The sequence below is a fragment of the Danio rerio genome, chromosome 6 (assembly GCF_052040795.2).
Source record: "Danio rerio strain M-AB ecotype USA chromosome 6, GRCz13ab, whole genome shotgun sequence".
Classification (NCBI taxonomy): domain Eukaryota; kingdom Metazoa; phylum Chordata; class Actinopteri; order Cypriniformes; family Danionidae; genus Danio; species Danio rerio.
In genome coordinates, this window is record NC_141026.1 from 8,764,305 (window position 1) to 8,785,993 (window position 21,689).

Below are 21,689 nucleotides of genomic sequence, written 5' to 3' on the forward strand. Positions count from 1 at the left end.
TTGATGGTCCAGGATCAACATTAGTGAATTTATAAATTGATGGTCCAGGATCAACATGTGTGAATTTGTATATTGATGGTCCAGGATCAACATGAGTGAATTTATAAATTGATGGTCCAGGATCAACATTAGTGAATTTATATATTGATGGTCCAGGATCAACATTAGTGAATTTATATATTGATGGTCCAGGATCAACATGAGTGAATTTATATATTGATGGTCCAGGATCAACATTAGTGAATTTATATATTGATGGTCCAGGATCAACATGAATGAATTTATATATTGATGGTCCAGGATCAACATTATTGAATTTATATATTGATGGTCCAGGATCAACATTAGTGAATTGATATATTGATGGTCCAGGATCAACATTAGTGAATTTATATATTGATGGTCCAGGATCAACATGAGTGAATTTATATATTGATGGTCCAGGATCAACATGAGTGAATTCATATATTGATGGTCCAGGATCAACATTAGTGAATTTAGATATTGATGGTCCAGGATCAACATGAGTGAATTTATATATTGATGGTCCAGGATCAACAATAGTGAATTTATATATTGATGGTCCAGGATCAACATTAGTGAATTTATATATTGATGGTCCAGGATCAACATGAGTGAATTTATATATTGATGGTCCAGGATCAACATTATTGAATTTATATATTGATGGTCCAGGATCAACATTAGTGAATTGATATATTGATGGTCCAGGATCAACATTAGTGAATTTATATATTGATGGTCCAGGATCAACATGAGTGAATTTATATATTGATGGTCCAGGATCAACATGAGTGAATTTATAAATTGATGGTCCAGGATCAACATTAGTGAATTTATAAATTTATGGTCCAGGATCAACATGAGTGAATTTATATATTGATGGTCCAGGATCAACATGAGTGAATTTATAAATTGATGGTCCAGGATCAACATTAGTGATTTTTTTAATTTATGGTCCAGGATCAACATGAGTGAATTTATATATTGATGGTCCAGGATCAACATTAGTGATTTTTTTAATTTATGGTCCAGGATCAACATGAGTGAATTTATATATTGATGGTCCAGGATCAACATTAGTGAATTTTTTAATTTATGGTCCAGGATCAACATTAGTGAATTTATATATTAATGGTCCAGGATCAACATTAGTGAATTTATATATTGATGGTCCAGGATCAACATTAGTGAATTTATATTTTGATGGTCCAGGATCAACATTAGTGAATTTATAAATTGATGGTCCAGGATCAACATGTGTGAATTTGTATATTGATGGTCCAGGATCAACATTAGTGAATTTATATATTGATGGTCCAGGATCAACATTAGTGAATTTATATTTTGATGGTCCAGGATCAACATTAGTGTATTTATATATTGATGGTCCAAGATCAACATTAGTGAATTTATAAATTGATGGTCCAGGATCAACATTAGTGAATTTATAAATTGATGGTCCAGGATCAACATTAGTGAATTTATATATTGATGGTCCAGGATCAACATTAGTGAATTTATATTTTGATGGTCCAGGATCAACATGAGTGAATTTATAAATTGATGGTCCAGGATCAACATTAGTGAATTTATATATTGATGGTCCAGGATCAACATTAGTGAATTTATATTTTGATGGTCCAGGATCAACATTAGTGTATTTATATATTGATGGTCCAAGATCAACATTAGTGAATTTATAAATTGATGGTCCAGGATCAACATTAGTGAATTTATAAATTGATGGTCCAGGATCAACATTAGTGAATTTATATATTGATGGTCCAGGATCAACATTAGTGAATTTATATATTGATGGTCCAGGATCAACATTAGTGAATTTATATATTGATGGTCCAGGATCAACATTAGTGAATTTATATATTGGTGGTCCAGGATCAACATGAGTGAATTTATATATTTATGGTCCAGGTTCAACATGAGTGAATTTATATATTGATGGTCCAGGATCAACATTAGTGAATTTATATTTTGATGGTCCAGGATCAACATTAGTGTATTTATATATTGATGGTCCAAGATCAACATTAGTGAATTTATAAATTGATGGTCCAGGATCAACATTAGTGAATTTATAAATTGATGGTCCAGGATCAACATTAGTGAATTTATATATTGATGGTCCAGGATCAACATTAGTGAATTTATATATTGATGGTCCAGGATCAACATTAGTGAATTTATATATTGATGGTCCAGGATCAACATTAGTGAATTTATATATTGGTGGTCCAGGATCAACATGAGTGAATTTATATATTTATGGTCCAGGTTCAACATGAGTGAATTTATATATTGATGGTCCAGGATCAACATTAGTGAATTTGTATATTGATGGTCCAGGATAACATTAGTGAATTTATATATTGATGGTCCAGGATCAACATTAGTGAATTCATTTATTGATGGTCCAGGATCAACATTAGTGAATTTATAAATTGATGGTCCAGGATCAACATTAGTGAATTTATATATTGATGGTCCAGGATCAACATTAGTGAATTTATATATTAATGGTCCAGGATCAACATTAATGAATTTATATATTGATGGTCCAGGATCAACATGAGTGGATTTATATATTGATGGTCCAGGATCAACATGAGTAAATTTATAAATTGATGGTCCAGGATCAACATTAGTGAATTTATATATTGATGGTCCAGGATCAACATTAGTAAATTTATATATTGATGGTCCAGGATCAACATTAGTGAATTTATATATTGATGGTCCAGGATCAACATGAATGAATTTATATATTGATGGTCCAGGATCAACATTGGTGAATTTATATATTGGTGGTCCAGGATCAACATGAGTGAATTTATAAATTGATGGTCCAGGATCAACATGAGTGAATTTATAAATTGATGGTCCAGGATCAACATTAGTGAATTTATATATTGATGGTCCAGGATCAACATGAGTGAATTTATAAATTGATGGTCCAGGATCAACATTAGTGAATTTATATATTGATGGTCCAGGATCAACATGAATGAATTTATATATTGATGGTCCAGGATCAACATTAGTGAATTTATATATTGATGGTCCAGGATCAACATTAGTGAATTTATATATTGATGGTCCAGGATCAACATTAGTGAATTTATATTTTGATGGTCCAGGATCAACATTAGTGAATTTATATATTGATGGTCCAGGATCAACATTAGTGAATTTATATATTGATGGTCCAGGATCAACATGAGTGATTTTTTAAATTGATGGTCCAGGATCAACATTAGTGAATTTATAAATTGATGGACCAGGATCAACATTAGTGAATTTATAAATTGATGGTCCAGGATCAACATTAGTGAATTGAAATATTGATGGTCCAGGGTCAACATTAGTGAATTTATATATTGATGGTCCAGGATCAACATTAGTGAATTTATAAACTGATGGTCCAGGATCAACATTAGTGAATTTGTATATTGATGGTCCAGGATCAACATGAGTGAATTTATATATTGATGGTCTAGGATCAACATTAGTGAATTTATATATTGATGGTCCAGGATCAACATTAGTGAATTTATATATTGATGGTCCAGGATCAACATTAGTGAATTTGTATATTGATGGTCCAGGATCACCATTAGTGAATTTATATATTGATGGTCCAGGATCAACATTAGTGAATTTATTTATTGATGGTCCAGGATCAACATTAGTGAATTTGTATATTGATGGTCCAGGATCACCATTAGTGAATTTATATATTGATGGTCCAGGATCAACATTAGTGAATTCATTTATTGATGGTCCAGGATCAACATTAGTGAATTTATATATTGATGGTCCAGGATCAACATTAGTGAATTTATAAATTGATGGTCCAGGATCAACATTAGTGAATTTATATATTGATGGTCCAGGATCAACATTAGTGAATTTATATATTAATGGTCCAGGATCAACATTAATGAATTTATATATTGATGGTCCAGGATCAACATGAGTGGATTTATATATTGATGGTCCAGGATCAACATGAGTGAATTTATAAATTGATGGTCCAGGATCAACATTAGTGAATTTATATATTGATGGTCCAGGATCAACATTAGTGAATTTATATATTGATGGTCCAGGATCAACATGAGTGAATTTATATATTGATGGTCCAGGATCAACAAGAATGAATTTATATATTGATGGTCCAGGATCAACATTAGTGAATTTATATATTGATGGTCCAGGATCAACATTAGTGAATTTATATATTGATGGTCCAGGATCAACATTAGTGAATTTATATTTTGATGGTCCAGGATCAACATTAGTGAATTTATATATTGATGGTCCAGGATCAACATTAGTGAATTTATATATTGATGGTCCAGGATCAACATTAGTGAATTCATATATTGATGGTCCAGGATCAACATTAGTGAATTTATAAATTGATGGTCCAGGATCAACATGTGTGAATTTGTATATTGATGGTCCAGGATCAACATTAGTGAATTCATATATTGATGGTCCAGGATCAATATTAGTGAATTTATAAATTGATGGTCCAGGATCAACATGAGTGATTTTTTAAATTGATGGTCCAGGATCAACATTAGTGAATTTATAAATTGATGGACCAGGATCAACATTAGTGAATTTATAAATTGATGGTCCAGGATCAACATTAGTGAATTTATATTTTGATGGTCCAGGATCAACATTAGTGAATTTATAAATTGATGGTCCAGGATCAACATGTGTGAATTTGTATATTGATGGTCCAGGATCAACATGAGTGAATTTATATTTTGATGGTCCAGGATCAACATTAGTGAATTTATATATTGGTGGTCCAGGATCAACATGAGTGAATTTATAAATTGATGGTCCAGGATCAACATGAGTGAATTTATAAATTGATGGTCCAGGATCAACATTAGTGAATTTATATATTGATGGTCCAGGATCAACATGAGTGAATTTATAAATTGATGGTCCAGGATCAACATTAGTGAATTTATATATTGATGGTCCAGGATCAACATGTGTGAATTTGTAAATTGATGGTCCAGGATCAACATGAGTGAATTTTTAAATTGATGGTCCAGGATCACCATTAGTGAATTGATATATTGATGGTCCAGGATCAACATTAGTGAATTTATATATTGATGGTCCAGGATCAACATTAATGAATTTTTAAATTGATGGTCCAGGATCAACATTAATGAATTTGTATATTGATGGTCCAGGATCAACATTAGTGAATTTATTTATTGATGGTCCAGAATCAACATTAGTGAATTTTTAAATTGATGGTCCAGGATCAACATTAGTGAATTTTTATATTGATGGTCCAGGATCAACATTAGTGAATTTATATATTGATGGTCCAGGATCAACATTAGTGAATTTATATATTGATGGTCCAGGATCAACATTAGTGAATTTGTATATTGATGGTCCAGGATCAACATTAGTGAATTTATATATTGATGGTCCAGGATCAACATTAGTGAATTTTTATATTGATGGTCCAGGATCAACATTAGTGAATTTATATATTGATGGTCCAGGATCAACATTAGTGAATTTATATTTTGATGGTCCAGGATCAACATTAGTGAATTTATATATTGATGGTCCAGGATCAACATTAGTGAATTTATATATTGATGGTCCAGGATCAACATGAGTGATTTTTTAAATTGATGGTCCAGGATCAACATTAGTGAATTTATAAATTGATGGACCAGGATCAACATTAGTGAATTTATAAATTGATGGTCCAGGATCAACATTAGTGAATTGAAATATTGATGGTCCAGGGTCAACATTAGTGAATTTATATATTGATGGTCCAGGATCAACATTAGTGAATTTATAAACTGATGGTCCAGGATCAACATTAGTGAATTTGTATATTGATGGTCCAGGATCAACATGAGTGAATTTATATATTGATGGTCTAGGATCAACATTAGTGAATTTATATATTGATGGTCCAGGATCAACATTAGTGAATTTGTATATTGATGGTCCAGGATCACCATTAGTGAATTTATATATTGATGGTCCAGGATCAACATTAGTGAATTTAAATATTGATGGTCCAGGATCAACATTAGTGAATTTGTATATTGATGGTCCAGGATCAACATTAGTGAATTTATAAACTGATGGTCCAGGATCAACATTAGTGAATTTGTATATTGATGGTCCAGGATCAACATGAGTGAATTTATATATTGATGGTCCAGGATCACCATTAGTGAATTTATATATTGATGGTCCAGGATCAACATTAGTGAATTTTTAAATTTATGGTCCAGGATCAACATTAGTGAATTTATATATTGATGGTCCAGGATCAACATTAGTGAATTTGTATATTGATGGTCCAGGATCAACATGAGTGAATTTATATATTGATGGTCCAGGATCAACATTAGTGAATTTTTAAATTTATGGTCCAGGATCAACATTAGTGAATTTATATATTGATGGTCCAGGATCAACATGAGTGAATTTATATATTGATGGTCCAGGATCAACATTAGTGAATTTATATATTGATGGTCCAGGATCAACATGAGTGAATTTATATATTGATGGTCCAGGATCAACATTAGTGAATTTATATATTGATGGTCCAGGATCAACATGAATGAATTTATATATTGATGGTCCAGGATCAACATTAGTGAATTTATATATTGATGGTCCAGGATCAACATTAGTGAATTTGTATATTGATGGTCCAGGATCACCATTAGTGAATTTATATATTGATGGTCCAGGATCAACATTAGTGAATTTATATATTGATGGTCCAGGATCAACATTAGTGAATTTGTATATTGATGGTCCAGGATCACCATTAGTGAATTTATATATTGATGGTCCAGGATCAACATTAGTGAATTTTTAAATTTATGGTCCAGAATCAACATTAGTGAATTTATATATTGATGGTCCAGGATCAACATTAGTGAATTTGTATATTGATGGTCCAGGATCAACATGAGTGAATTTATATATTGATGGTCCAGGATCAACATTAGTGAATTTTTAAATTTATGGTCCAGGATCAACATTAGTGAATTTATATATTGATGGTCCAGGATCAACATGAGTGAATTTATATATTTATGGTCCAGGATCAACATTAGTGAATTTATATATTGATGGTCCAGGATCAACATGAATGAATTTATATATTGATGGTCCAGGATCAACATTAGTGAATTTTTAAATTCATGGTCCAGGATCAACATTAGTGAATTTATATTTTGATGGTCCAGGATCAACATTAGTGAATTTATATATTGATGGTCCAGGATCAACATTAGTGAATTTATATATTGATGGTCCAGGATCAACATTAGTGAATTTTTAAATTGATGGTCCAGGATCAACATTAGTGAATTCATATATTGATGGTCCAGGATCAACATTAGTGAATTTATATATTGATGGTCCAGGATCAACATGAGTGAATTTATATATTGATGGTCCAGGATCAACATTAGTGAATTTATATATTGATGGTCCAGGATCAACATTAGTGAATTTATATATTGATGGTCCAGGATCAACATTAGTGAATTTATATATTGATGGTCCAGGATCAACATGAGTGATTTTTTAAATTGATGGTCCAGGATCAACATTAGTGAATTTATAAATTGATGGACCAGGATCAACATTAGTGAATTTATAAATTGATGGTCCAGGATCAACATTAGTGAATTGAAATATTGATGGTCCAGGGTCAACATTAGTGAATTTATATATTGATGGTCCAGGATCAACATTAGTGAATTTATAAACTGATGGTCCAGGATCAACATTAGTGAATTTGTATATTGATGGTCCAGGATCAACATGAGTGAATTTATATATTGATGGTCTAGGATCAACATTAGTGAATTTATATATTGATGGTCCAGGATCAACATTAGTGAATTTATATATTGATGGTCCAGGATCAACATTAGTGAATTTGTATATTGATGGTCCAGGATCACCATTAGTGAATTTATATATTGATGGTCCAGGATCAACATTAGTGAGTTTATATATTGATGGTCCAGGATCAACATTAGTGAATTTATATATTGATGGTCCAGGATCACCATTAGTGAATTTATATATTGATGGTCCAGGATCAACATTAGTGAATTCATTTATTGATGGTCCAGGATCAACATTAGTGAATTTATATATTGATGGTCCAGGATCAACATTAGTGAATTCATATATTGATGGTCCAGGATCAACATTAGTGAATTTATATATTGATGGTCCAGGATCAACATGAGTGAATTTATATATTGATGGTCCAGGATCAACATTATTGAATTTATATATTAATGGTCCAGGATCAACATGAGTGAATTCATATATTGATGGTCCAGGATCAACATTAGTGAATTTAGATATTGATGGTCCAGGATCAACATTAGTGAATTCATATATTGATGGTCCAGGATCAACATTAGTGAATTTATATTTTGATGGTCCAGGATCAACATTAGTGAATTTATATATTGATGGTCCAGGATCAACATTAGTGAATTTATATATTGATGGTCCAGGATCAACATGAGTGAATTTAAATATTGATGGTCCAGGATCAACATTAGTGAATTTGTATATTGATGGTCCAGGATCAACATTAGTGAATTTTTAAATTGATGGTCCAGGATCAACATTAGTGAATTCATATATTGATGGTCCAGGATCAACATTAGTGAATTTATATATTGATGGTCCAGGATCAACATGAGTGAATTTATATATTGATGGTCCAGGATCAACATTATTGAATTTATATATTAATGGTCCAGGATCAACATGAGTGAATTCATATATTGATGGTCCAGGATCAACATTAGTGAATTTATATATTGATGGTCCAGGATCAACATTAGTGAATTCATATATTGATGGTCCAGGATCAACATTAGTGAATTTGTATATTGATGGTCCAGGATCACCATTAGTGAATTTATATATTGATGGTCCAGGATCAACATTAGTGAATTTATTTATTGATGGTCCAGGATCAACATTAGTGAATTTGTATATTGATGGTCCAGGATCACCATTAGTGAATTTATATATTGATGGTCCAGGATCAACATTAGTGAATTCATTTATTGATGGTCCAGGATCAACATTAGTGAATTTATATATTGATGGTCCAGGATCAACATTAGTGAATTTATAAATTGATGGTCCAGGATCAACATTAGTGAATTTATATATTGATGGTCCAGGATCAACATTAGTGAATTTATATATTAATGGTCCAGGATCAACATTAATGAATTTATATATTGATGGTCCAGGATCAACATGAGTGGATTTATATATTGATGGTCCAGGATCAACATGAGTGAATTTATAAATTGATGGTCCAGGATCAACATTAGTGAATTTATATATTGATGGTCCAGGATCAACATTAGTGAATTTATATATTGATGGTCCAGGATCAACATGAGTGAATTTATATATTGATGGTCCAGGATCAACATGAATGAATTTATATATTGATGGTCCAGGATCAACATTAGTGAATTTATATATTGATGGTCCAGGATCAACATTAGTGAATTTATATATTGATGGTCCAGGATCAACATTAGTGAATTTATATTTTGATGGTCCAGGATCAACATTAGTGAATTTATATATTGATGGTCCAGGATCAACATTAGTGAATTTATATATTGATGGTCCAGGATCAACATTAGTGAATTCATATATTGATGGTCCAGGATCAACATTAGTGAATTTATAAATTGATGGTCCAGGATCAACATGTGTGAATTTGTATATTGATGGTCCAGGATCAACATTAGTGAATTCATATATTGATGGTCCAGGATCAACATTAGTGAATTTATAAATTGATGGTCCAGGATCAACATGAGTGATTTTTTAAATTGATGGTCCAGGATCAACATTAGTGAATTTATAAATTGATGGACCAGGATCAACATTAGTGAATTTATAAATTGATGGTCCAGGATCAACATTAGTGAATTTATATTTTGATGGTCCTGGATCAACATTAGTGAATTTATAAATTGATGGTCCAGGATCAACATGAGTGAATTTATATTTTGATGGTCCAGGATCAACATTAGTGAATTTATATATTGGTGGTCCAGGATCAACATGAGTGAATTTATATTTTGATGGTCCAGGATCAACATTAGTGAATTCATATATTGATGGTCCAGGATCAACATTAGTGAATTTATAAATTGATGGTCCAGGATCAACATGAGTGATTTTTTAAATTGATGGTCCAGGATCAACATTAGTGAATTTATAAATTGATGGACCAGGATCAACATTAGTGAATTTATAAATTGATGGTCCAGGATCAACATTAGTGAATTTATATTTTGATGGTCCAGGATCAACATGAGTGAATTTATAAATTGATGGTCCAGGATCAACATGAGTGAATTTATATTTTGATGGTCCAGGATCAACATTAGTGAATTTATATATTGGTGGTCCAGGATCAACATGAGTGAATTTATAAATTGATGGTCCAGGATCAACATGAGTGAATTTATAAATTGATGGTCCAGGATCAACATTAGTGAATTTATATATTGATGGTCCAGGATCAACATGAGTGAATTTATAAATTGATGGTCCAGGATCAACATTAGTGAATTTATATATTGATGGTCCAGGATCAACATGTGTGAATTTGTAAATTGATGGTCCAGGATCAACATGAGTGAATTTTTAAATTGATGGTCCAGGATCACCATTAGTGAATTGATATATTGATGGTCCAGGATCAACATTAGTGAATTTATATATTGATGGTCCAGGATCAACATTAATGAATTTTTAAATTGATGGTCCAGGATCAACATTAATGAATTTGTATATTGATGGTCCAGGATCAACATTAGTGAATTTATTTATTGATGGTCCAGAATCAACATTAGTGAATTTTTAAATTGATGGTCCAGGATCAACATTAGTGAATTTTTATATTGATGGTCCAGGATCAACATTAGTGAATTTATATATTGATGGTCCAGGATCAACATTAGTGAATTTATATATTGATGGTCCAGGATCAACATTAGTGAATTTGTATATTGATGGTCCAGGATCAACATTAGTGAATTTATATATTGATGGTCCAGGATCAACATTAGTGAATTTTTATATTGATGGTCCAGGATCAACATTAGTGAATTTATATATTGATGGTCCAGGATCAACATTAGTGAATTTATATTTTGATGGTCCAGGATCAACATTAGTGAATTTATATATTGATGGTCCAGGATCAACATTAGTGAATTTATATATTGATGGTCCAGGATCAACATGAGTGATTTTTTAAATTGATGGTCCAGGATCAACATTAGTGAATTTATAAATTGATGGACCAGGATCAACATTAGTGAATTTATAAATTGATGGTCCAGGATCAACATTAGTGAATTGAAATATTGATTGTCCAGGGTCAACATTAGTGAATTTATATATTGATGGTCCAGGATCAACATTAGTGAATTTATAAACTGATGGTCCAGGATCAACATTAGTGAATTTGTATATTGATGGTCCAGGATCAACATGAGTGAATTTATATATTGATGGTCTAGGATCAACATTAGTGAATTTATATATTGATGGTCCAGGATCAACATTAGTGAATTTGTATATTGATGGTCCAGGATCACCATTAGTGAATTTATATATTGATGGTCCAGGATCAACATTAGTGAATTTAAATATTGATGGTCCAGGATCAACATTAGTGAATTTGTATATTGATGGTCCAGGATCAACATTAGTGAATTTATAAACTGATGGTCCAGGATCAACATGAGTGAATTTATATATTGATGGTCCAGGATCACCATTAGTGAATTTATATATTGATGGTCCAGGATCAACATTAGTGAATTTTTAAATTTATGGTCCAGGATCAACATTAGTGAATTTATATATTGATGGTCCAGGATCAACATTAGTGAATTTGTATATTGATGGTCCAGGATCAACATGAGTGAATTTATATATTGATGGTCCAGGATCAACATTAGTGAATTTTTAAATTTATGGTCCAGGATCAACATTAGTGAATTTATATATTGATGGTCCAGGATCAACATGAGTGAATTTATATATTGATGGTCCAGGATCAACATTAGTGAATTTATATATTGATGGTCCAGGATCAACATGAGTGAATTTATATATTGATGGTCCAGGATCAACATTAGTGAATTTATATATTGATGGTCCAGGATCAACATGAATGAATTTATATATTGATGGTCCAGGATCAACATTAGTGAATTTATATATTGATGGTCCAGGATCAACATTAGTGAATTTGTATATTGATGGTCCAGGATCACCATTAGTGAATTTATATATTGATGGTCCAGGATCAACATTAGTGAATTTATATATTGATGGTCCAGGATCAACATTAGTGAATTTGTATATTGATGGTCCAGGATCACCATTAGTGAATTTATATATTGATGGTCCAGGATCAACATTAGTGAATTTTTAAATTTATGGTCCAGAATCAACATTAGTGAATTTATATATTGATGGTCCAGGATCAACATGAGTGAATTTATATATTGATGGTCCAGGATCAACATTAGTGAATTTTTAAATTTATGGTCCAGGATCAACATTAGTGAATTTATATATTGATGGTCCAGGATCAACATGAGTGAATTTATATATTGATGGTCCAGGATCAACATTAGTGAATTTTTAAATTCATGGTCCAGGATCAACATTAGTGAATTTATATTTTGATGGTCCAGGATCAACATTAGTGAATTTATATATTGATGGTCCAGGATCAACATTAGTGAATTTATATATTGATGGTCCAGGATCAACATTAGTGAATTTTTAAATTGATGGTCCAGGATCAACATTAGTGAATTTATAAATTGATGGTCCAGGATCAACATTAGTGAATTTATATATTGATGGTCCAGGATCAACATTAGTGAATTTATATATTAATGGTCCAGGATCAACATTAATGAATTTATATATTGATGGTCCAGGATCAACATGAGTGGATTTATATATTGATGGTCCAGGATCAACATGAGTGAATTTATAAATTGATGGTCCAGGATCAACATTAGTGAATTTATATATTGATGGTCCAGGATCAACATTAGTGAATTTATATATTGATGGTCCAGGATCAACATGAGTGAATTTATATATTGATGGTCCAGGATCAACATGAATGAATTTATATATTGATGGTCCAGGATCAACATTAGTGAATTTATATATTGATGGTCCAGGATCAACATTAGTGAATTTATATATTGATGGTCCAGGATCAACATTAGTGAATTTATATTTTGATGGTCCAGGATCAACATTAGTGAATTTATATATTGATGGTCCAGGATCAACATTAGTGAATTTATATATTGATGGTCCAGGATCAACATGAGTGAATTTATAAATTGATGGTCCAGGATCAACATGAGTGAATTTATATTTTGATGGTCCAGGATCAACATTAGTGAATTTATATATTGGTGGTCCAGGATCAACATGAGTGAATTTATAAATTGATGGTCCAGGATCAACATGAGTGAATTTATAAATTGATGGTCCAGGATCAACATTAGTGAATTTATATATTGATGGTCCAGGATCAACATGAGTGAATTTATAAATTGATGGTCCAGGATCAACATTAGTGAATTTATATATTGATGGTCCAGGATCAACATGTGTGAATTTGTAAATTGATGGTCCAGGATCAACATGAGTGAATTTTTAAATTGATGGTCCAGGATCAACATGTGTGAATTTATAAATTGATGGTCCAGGATCAACATGAGTGAATTTTTAAATTGATGGTCCAGGATCACCATTAGTGAATTGATATATTGATGGTCCAGGATCAACATTAGTGAATTTATATATTGATGGTCCAGGATCAACATTAATGAATTTTTAAATTGATGGTCCAGGATCAACATTAATGAATTTGTATATTGATGGTCCAGGATCAACATTAGTGAATTTATTTATTGATGGTCCAGAATCAACATTAGTGAATTTTTAAATTGATGGTCCAGGATCAACATTAGTGAATTTTTATATTGATGGTCCAGGATCAACATTAGTGAATTTATATATTGATGGTCCAGGATCAACATTAGTGAATTTATATATTGATGGTCCAGGATCAACATTAGTGAATTTGTATATTGATGGTCCAGGATCAACATTAGTGAATTTATATATTGATGGTCCAGGATCAACATTAGTGAATTTTTATATTGATGGTCCAGGATCAACATTAGTGAATTTATATATTGATGGTCCAGGATCAACATTAGTGAATTTATATTTTGATGGTCCAGGATCAACATTAGTGAATTTATATATTGATGGTCCAGGATCAACATTAGTGAATTTATATATTGATGGTCCAGGATCAACATGAGTGATTTTTTAAATTGATGGTCCAGGATCAACATTAGTGAATTTATAAATTGATGGACCAGGATCAACATTAGTGAATTTATAAATTGATGGTCCAGGATCAACATTAGTGAATTGAAATATTGATGGTCCAGGGTCAACATTAGTGAATTTATATATTGATGGTCCAGGATCAACATTAGTGAATTTATAAACTGATGGTCCAGGATCAACATTAGTGAATTTGTATATTGATGGTCCAGGATCAACATGAGTGAATTTATATATTGATGGTCTAGGATCAACATTAGTGAATTTATATATTGATGGTCCAGGATCAACATTAGTGAATTTGTATATTGATGGTCCAGGATCACCATTAGTGAATTTATATATTGATGGTCCAGGATCAACATTAGTGAATTTAAATATTGATGGTCCAGGATCAACATTAGTGAATTTGTATATTGATGGTCCAGGATCAACATTAGTGAATTTATATATTGATGGTCCAGGATCAACATTAGTGAATTTATATTTTGATGGTCCAGGATCAACATTAGTGAATTTATATATTGATGGTCCAGGATCAACATTAGTGAATTTATATATTGATGGTCCAGGATCAACATGAGTGATTTTTTAAATTGATGGTCCAGGATCAACATTAGTGAATTGAAATATTGATGGTCCAGGGTCAACATTAGTGAATTTATATATTGATGGTCCAGGATCAACATTAGTGAATTTGTATATTGATGGTCCAGGATCAACATGAGTGAATTTATATATTGATGGTCTAGGATCAACATTAGTGAATTTATATATTGATGGTCCAGGATCAACATTAGTGAATTTGTATATTGATGGTCCAGGATCACCATTAGTGAATTTATATATTGATGGTCCAGGATCAACATTAGTGAATTTAAATATTGATGGTCCAGGATCAACATTAGTGAATTTGTATATTGATGGTCCAGGATCAACATTAGTGAATTTATAAACTGATGGTCCAGGATCAACATTAGTGAATTTGTATATTGATGGTCCAGGATCAACATGAGTGAATTTATATATTGATGGTCCAGGATCACCATTAGTGAATTTATATATTGATGGTCCAGGATCAACATTAGTGAATTTTTAAATTTATGGTCCAGGATCAACATTAGTGAATTTGTATATTGATGGTCCAGGATCAACATGAGTGAATTTATATATTGATGGTCCAGGATCAACATTAGTGAATTTTTAAATTTATGGTCCAGGATCAACATTAGTGAATTTATATATTGATGGTCCAGGATCAACATGAGTGAATTTATATATTGATGGTCCAGGATCAACATTAGTAAATTTATATATTGATGGTCCAGGATCAACATGAGTGAATTTATATATTGATGGTCCAGGATCAACATTAGTGAATTTATATATTGATGGTCCAGGATCAACATGAATGAATTTATATATTGATGGTCCAGGATCAACATTAGTGAATTTATATATTGATGGTCCAGGATCAACATTAGTGAATTTGTATATTGATGGTCCAGGATCACCATTAGTGAATTTATATATTGATGGTCCAGGATCAACATTAGTGAATTTATATATTGATGGTCCAGGATCAACATTAGTGAATTTGTATATTGATGGTCCAGGATCACCATTAGTGAATTTATATATTGATGGTCCAGGATCAACATTAGTGAATTTTTAAATTTATGGTCCAGAATCAACATTAGTGAATTTATATATTGATGGTCCAGGATCAACATTAGTGAATTTGTATATTGATGGTCCAGGATCAACATGAGTGAATTTATATATTGATGGTCCAGGATCAACATTAGTGAATTTTTAAATTTATGGTCCAGGATCAACATTAGTGAATTTATATATTGATGGTCCAGGATCAACATGAGTGAATTTATATATTGATGGTCCAGGATCAACATTAGTGAATTTATATATTGATGGTCCAGGATCAACATGAATGAATTTATATATTGATGGTCCAGGATCAACATTAGTGAATTTTTAAATTCATGGTCCAGGATCAACATTAGTGAATTTATATTTTGATGGTCCAGGATCAACATTAGTGAATTTATATATTGATGGTCCAGGATCAACATTAGTGAATTTATATATTGATGGTCCAGGATCAACATTAGTGAATTTTTAAATTGATGGTCCAGGATCAACATTAGTGAATTCATATATTGATGGTCCAGGATCAACATTAGTGAATTTATATATTGATGGTCCAGGATCAACATGAGTGAATTTATATATTGATGGTCCAGGATCAACATTAGTGAATTTATATATTGATGGTCCAGGATCAACATTAGTGAATTTATATATTGATGGTCCAGGATCAACATTAGTGAATTTTTAAATTGATGGTCCAGGATCAACATTAGTGAATTTATATATTGATGGTCCAGGATCAACATGAATGAATTTATATATTGATGGTCCAGGATCAACATTAGTGAATTTATATATTGATGGTCCAGGATCAACATTAGTGAATTTATATTTTGATGGTCCAGGATCAACATTAGTGAATTTATATATTGATGGTCTAGGATCAACATTAGTGAATTTATATATTGATGGTCCAGGATCAACATGAGTGATTTTTTAAATTGATGGTCCAGGATCAACATTAGTGAATTTATAAATTGATGGACCAGGATCAACATTAGTGAATTTATAAATTGATGGTCCAGGATCAACATTAGTGAATTGAAATATTGATGGTCCAGGGTCAACATTAGTGAATTTATAAACTGATGGTCCAGGATCAACATTAGTGAATTTGTATATTGATGGTCCAGGATCAACATGAGTGAATTTATATATTGATGGTCCAGGATCAACATTAGTGAATTTGTATATTGATGGTCCAGGATCACCATTAGTGAATTTATATATTGATGGTCCAGGATCAACATTAGTGAGTTTATATATTGATGGTCCAGGATCAACATTAGTGAATTTATATATTGATGGTCCAGGATCACCATTAGTGAATTTATATATTGATGGTCCAGGATCAACATTAGTGAATTCATTTATTGATGGTCCAGGATCAACATTAGTGAATTTATATATTGATGGTCCAGGATCAACATTAGTGAATTCATATATTGATGGTCCAGGATCAACATTAGTGAATTTATATATTGATGGTCCAGGATCAACATGAGTGAATTTATATATTGATGGTCCAGGATCAACATTATTGAATTTATATATTAATGGTCCAGGATCAACATGAGTGAATTCATATATTGATGGTCCAGGATCAACATTAGTGAATTTAGATATTGATGGTCCAGGATCAACATTAGTGAATTCATATATTGATGGTCCAGGATCAACATTAGTGAATTTATATTTTGATGGTCCAGGATCAACATTAGTGAATTTATATATTGATGGTCCAGGATCAACATTAGTGAATTTATATATTGATGGTCCAGGATCAACATTAGTGAATTTTTAAATTGATGGTCCAGGATCAACATTAGTGAATTCATATATTGATGGTCCAGGATCAACATTATTGAATTTATATATTAATGGTCCAGGATCAACATGAGTGAATTCATATATTGATGGTCCAGGATCAACATTAGTGAATTTATATATTGATGGTCCAGGATCAACATTAGTGAATTCATATATTGATGGTCCAGGATCAACATTAGTGAATTTATATTCACGCTCAATCTGCCCAGTTGGTGGAATGAACTCCCTAACTGCATCAGAACAGCAGAGTCACTCGCTATTTTCAAGAAACGACTAAAAACTCAACTATTTAGTCTCCACTTCACTTCCTAAGCTGCAATTGCCTCTTTGAATATCACACTAACTGTACAAAAAAAAAAAAAAAAAAAAAAAAAAAAAAAAATACTAACACTTCCCTTCTTAGACTTTACAGACCTGAAACTTGCCTTTAGTACTTATTCATTGTTGCTCTTGGTTGTGTAAATTGCTTCCTTGTCCTCATTTGTAAGTCGCTTTGGATAAAAGCGTCTGCTAAATGACTAAATGTAAATGTAAATGTAAATTTATATATTGATGGTCCAGGATCAACATTAGTGAATTTATATATTGATGGTCCAGGATCAACATTAGTGAATTTATATATTGATGGTCCAGGATCAACATTAGTGAATTTATATATTGATGGTCCAGGATCAACATTAGTGAATTTATATATTGATGGTCCAGGATCAACATTAGTGAATTTATATATTGATGGTCCAGGATCAACATTAGTGAATTTATATATTGATGGTCCAGGATCAACATGAGTGAATTTATAAATTGATGGTCCAGGATCAACATTAGTGAATTTTTTAATTTATGGTCCAGGATCAACATTAGTGAATTTATTTATTGATGGTCCAGGATCAACATTAGTGAATTTATATATTGATGGTCCAGGATCAACATTAGTGAATTTATATATTGATGGTCCAGGATCAACATTAGTGAATTTATATATTGATGGTCCAGGATCAACATTAGTGTATTTATATATTGATGGTCCAAGATCAACATTAGTGAATTTATAAATTGATGGTCCAGGATCAACATTAGTGAATTTATAAATTGATGGTCCAGGATCAACATTAGTGAATTTATATATTGATGGTCCAGGATCAACATTAGTGAATTTATATATTGATGGTCCAGGATCAACATTAGTGAATTTGTATATTGATGGTCCAGGATCAACATTAGTGAATTTATATATTGATGGTCCAGGATCAACATTAGTGTATTTATATATTGATGGTCCAGGATCAACATTAGTGAATTGATTTGGGGCAACTGGTATTCCCATGGTCAAGTCTTATACTTTTATTCTGTACATGCACACCGTTGAAATGCTGAGTTCCACTCAATTGATATGTATTGGAACAAAATGAATTAATTGAGTTAAGTTATTAGTTACAAATTTAAGTTGATTAAAATTAAAACAATAAAAACAATTAAGTTATCACACAAAAACTCAAGACTTGTGTTGTTTCAGCTCAGTTTAAATTTGTAGTTTGAACAAAGAGCTTATTTAATTTTTATTTTATTTTATTTTTTTGAGTGTGCACCAAAATACATTTCTAGGAAAAGATGAAAATATGAATGAATGAACCAATAGTGTGTACTAAGATGACCCAAGAAGAAGCACTAAGTTTCTTTTAGTTCCACCAGAGGGCAGAGCATAATGTTCATACCAAAATTAAAGCAACGTGAACATGGTACAGCAGTGTATTGAACTGAACAAGCTGCAACTCACCTCTACAAACAGGAAACATGGCACTATATATTTGCTCCTCTTAACTGCTCCTCTTCCAACAAACCTCCTTCTGTCCATCCCTCTGCAGTAAATCGGTCAGAGACCTAGAACATACAGGGGCAGATAAAAAGCATTTCAATAAGATGATCTAGTTGAACTTTTAAAAAATGCTGCATTCCACAGAATCGATTTGTGTTGGGACAACATGAAGAAATAAAACTAAACTTAAGTTTTACAAATTTAAGTGAATTGAACCTAAAAGATGTACTGTAAGTCGTTCCCCCACTAAATAAATAGTTTAAACAAACAGCAAATGGAGTGAATGTGCATGTGAAAAACATTGTATAGTTTATGCATGCACTGTATATAATCCTCTCAACAGAGTGCTGCAGTGATGACGTGATTCTATAGGCCAACACAGAAGATAGGATCAGTTTCCTTGACAAAAAAGTTCAACTGGATTTGACAATTGGCTTTTGGGAGATTACAGAAGCTCTGTGACCAATACAGTTAATGATTCGTGCATTTTTCGTTCATCCATTCCTTTTCCTTCAGCTTTCCTTCTCCCAACACTGAGAGAACATGCAAACTGCACACAGAAACGCCAGGACTCGAACCAGTGAGTGTCTTGCTCTTAGTGTTAACCACTAAGCCACCAAGCCACTTCCCTTGCTTGTTTGCAAATACATTAAGAGTGCATGCTTATAATGAAACATAGTTTTAGATATTTTGCAGACATTGCATGAAACAAATCCTCAAATCACCAACAGTACATTGTGAAAACAGCAGTAATATTATAAAAAAAACAATAATAATGCAAATAGAGATGCAAAACTCTGTGCACTACAAAAAGTGATTAGTTACCTTAAAAAAGATGATAAACCTGTCGTCTTAAAACGCTCTGACTTTATTTTTTAAAAGTCATTGTAAGTGGAACTTTTACATTAAGACAACAGGTTTGCTCATTTTTTAAAAGTAAAATCAACAAATCATTGTAAATGCAACAGGTTTACTTAACATTTTAAATAAAGTCAACTAATCCTTTTAAAAGCAATGAGTTTACCGTTTTTTAAAATTTATTCAACTAATCGCTTTTAAAGCAAAAGGTTTACTCATTTTTTAAAGTAAAGTCAACTAATTGCTTTTAAAGGAACAGCTTTACTAATTTTTTTCTTTTTTTAACTAAAACCAACCATTGTAAAATGCAACAGGTCTACTCAATATTTAAAATAAAGTCAACTAATCACTTTTAAAGCAACAGGTTTACGATTTTTTCTTTTTTTGAGTATAATAAACTAGCTTAATTTAAAATATTTAGTGATTCACAAGTGTTTTGCATTTGTTTATGGTTGTGAAATGCTTTATGGGGGCTTGATCTCTACTCTGTCGACTTCTGAGGTTGAAAATTCAACTTTACAGTTTAACACAGTTACTAGTCACGTAATATACAACATAAATCCAGACAATATATCAGTTAAACTAATAAAATTGTTAATAAAAGTAAAAATTTTTTAAACAAATTTTTTTTACATATATATAGTAATTTTAAGACTGTAATAATCTGAAGCAAATTTCAGCCATTTGGGCACAATAAATTAAACATTTGTGGCTAAAGGATTAATTGTACATTACATAATTATTTACTCAAAGCGATACGGCTGTTATTATTAAGATTATTATGGTGATCATTTAATTTCTGCTCCTAAATACTGTTTGCCTCCCCAGAAAACCATAAATTATTGTTTATTTGCATCTTTTCCTTGTTGTATTTAACTTTGCTTGTCATTTTTTTAAATTATATTTTATATAAAATCATATTTAAAAAAAATAATATTTAAAATCATATATTTAAAAA

General features: G+C 31.5%; 1 protein-coding gene and 1 long non-coding RNA gene across 11 annotated transcripts in view; one reads left to right on the forward strand and one right to left on the reverse strand.

Annotated features, from left to right (window-relative positions):
- The window catches only part of plppr2b (phospholipid phosphatase related 2b), a 157,191-nt gene that overhangs the window by 104,935 nt on the left and 30,567 nt on the right, over positions 1-21,689 (reverse strand). For all 10 annotated transcript variants that reach the window (XM_087256589.1, XM_087256585.1, XM_087256588.1 and 7 more), the window contains one exon: positions 19,835-19,938. In XM_087256589.1, coding sequence (XP_087112715.1) covers positions 19,835-19,912 — 78 coding nt within the window. In that variant the 5' untranslated portion in view covers positions 19,913-19,938. The remainder of the gene's footprint in view (positions 1-19,834; positions 19,939-21,689) is intronic.
- LOC147843357 (uncharacterized) lies at positions 13,535-19,940 on the forward strand. Its single transcript, XR_015493211.1, has 3 exons — positions 13,535-13,702; positions 15,720-16,942; positions 18,634-19,940. It is a non-coding gene; the product is annotated as an uncharacterized LOC147843357 (long non-coding RNA).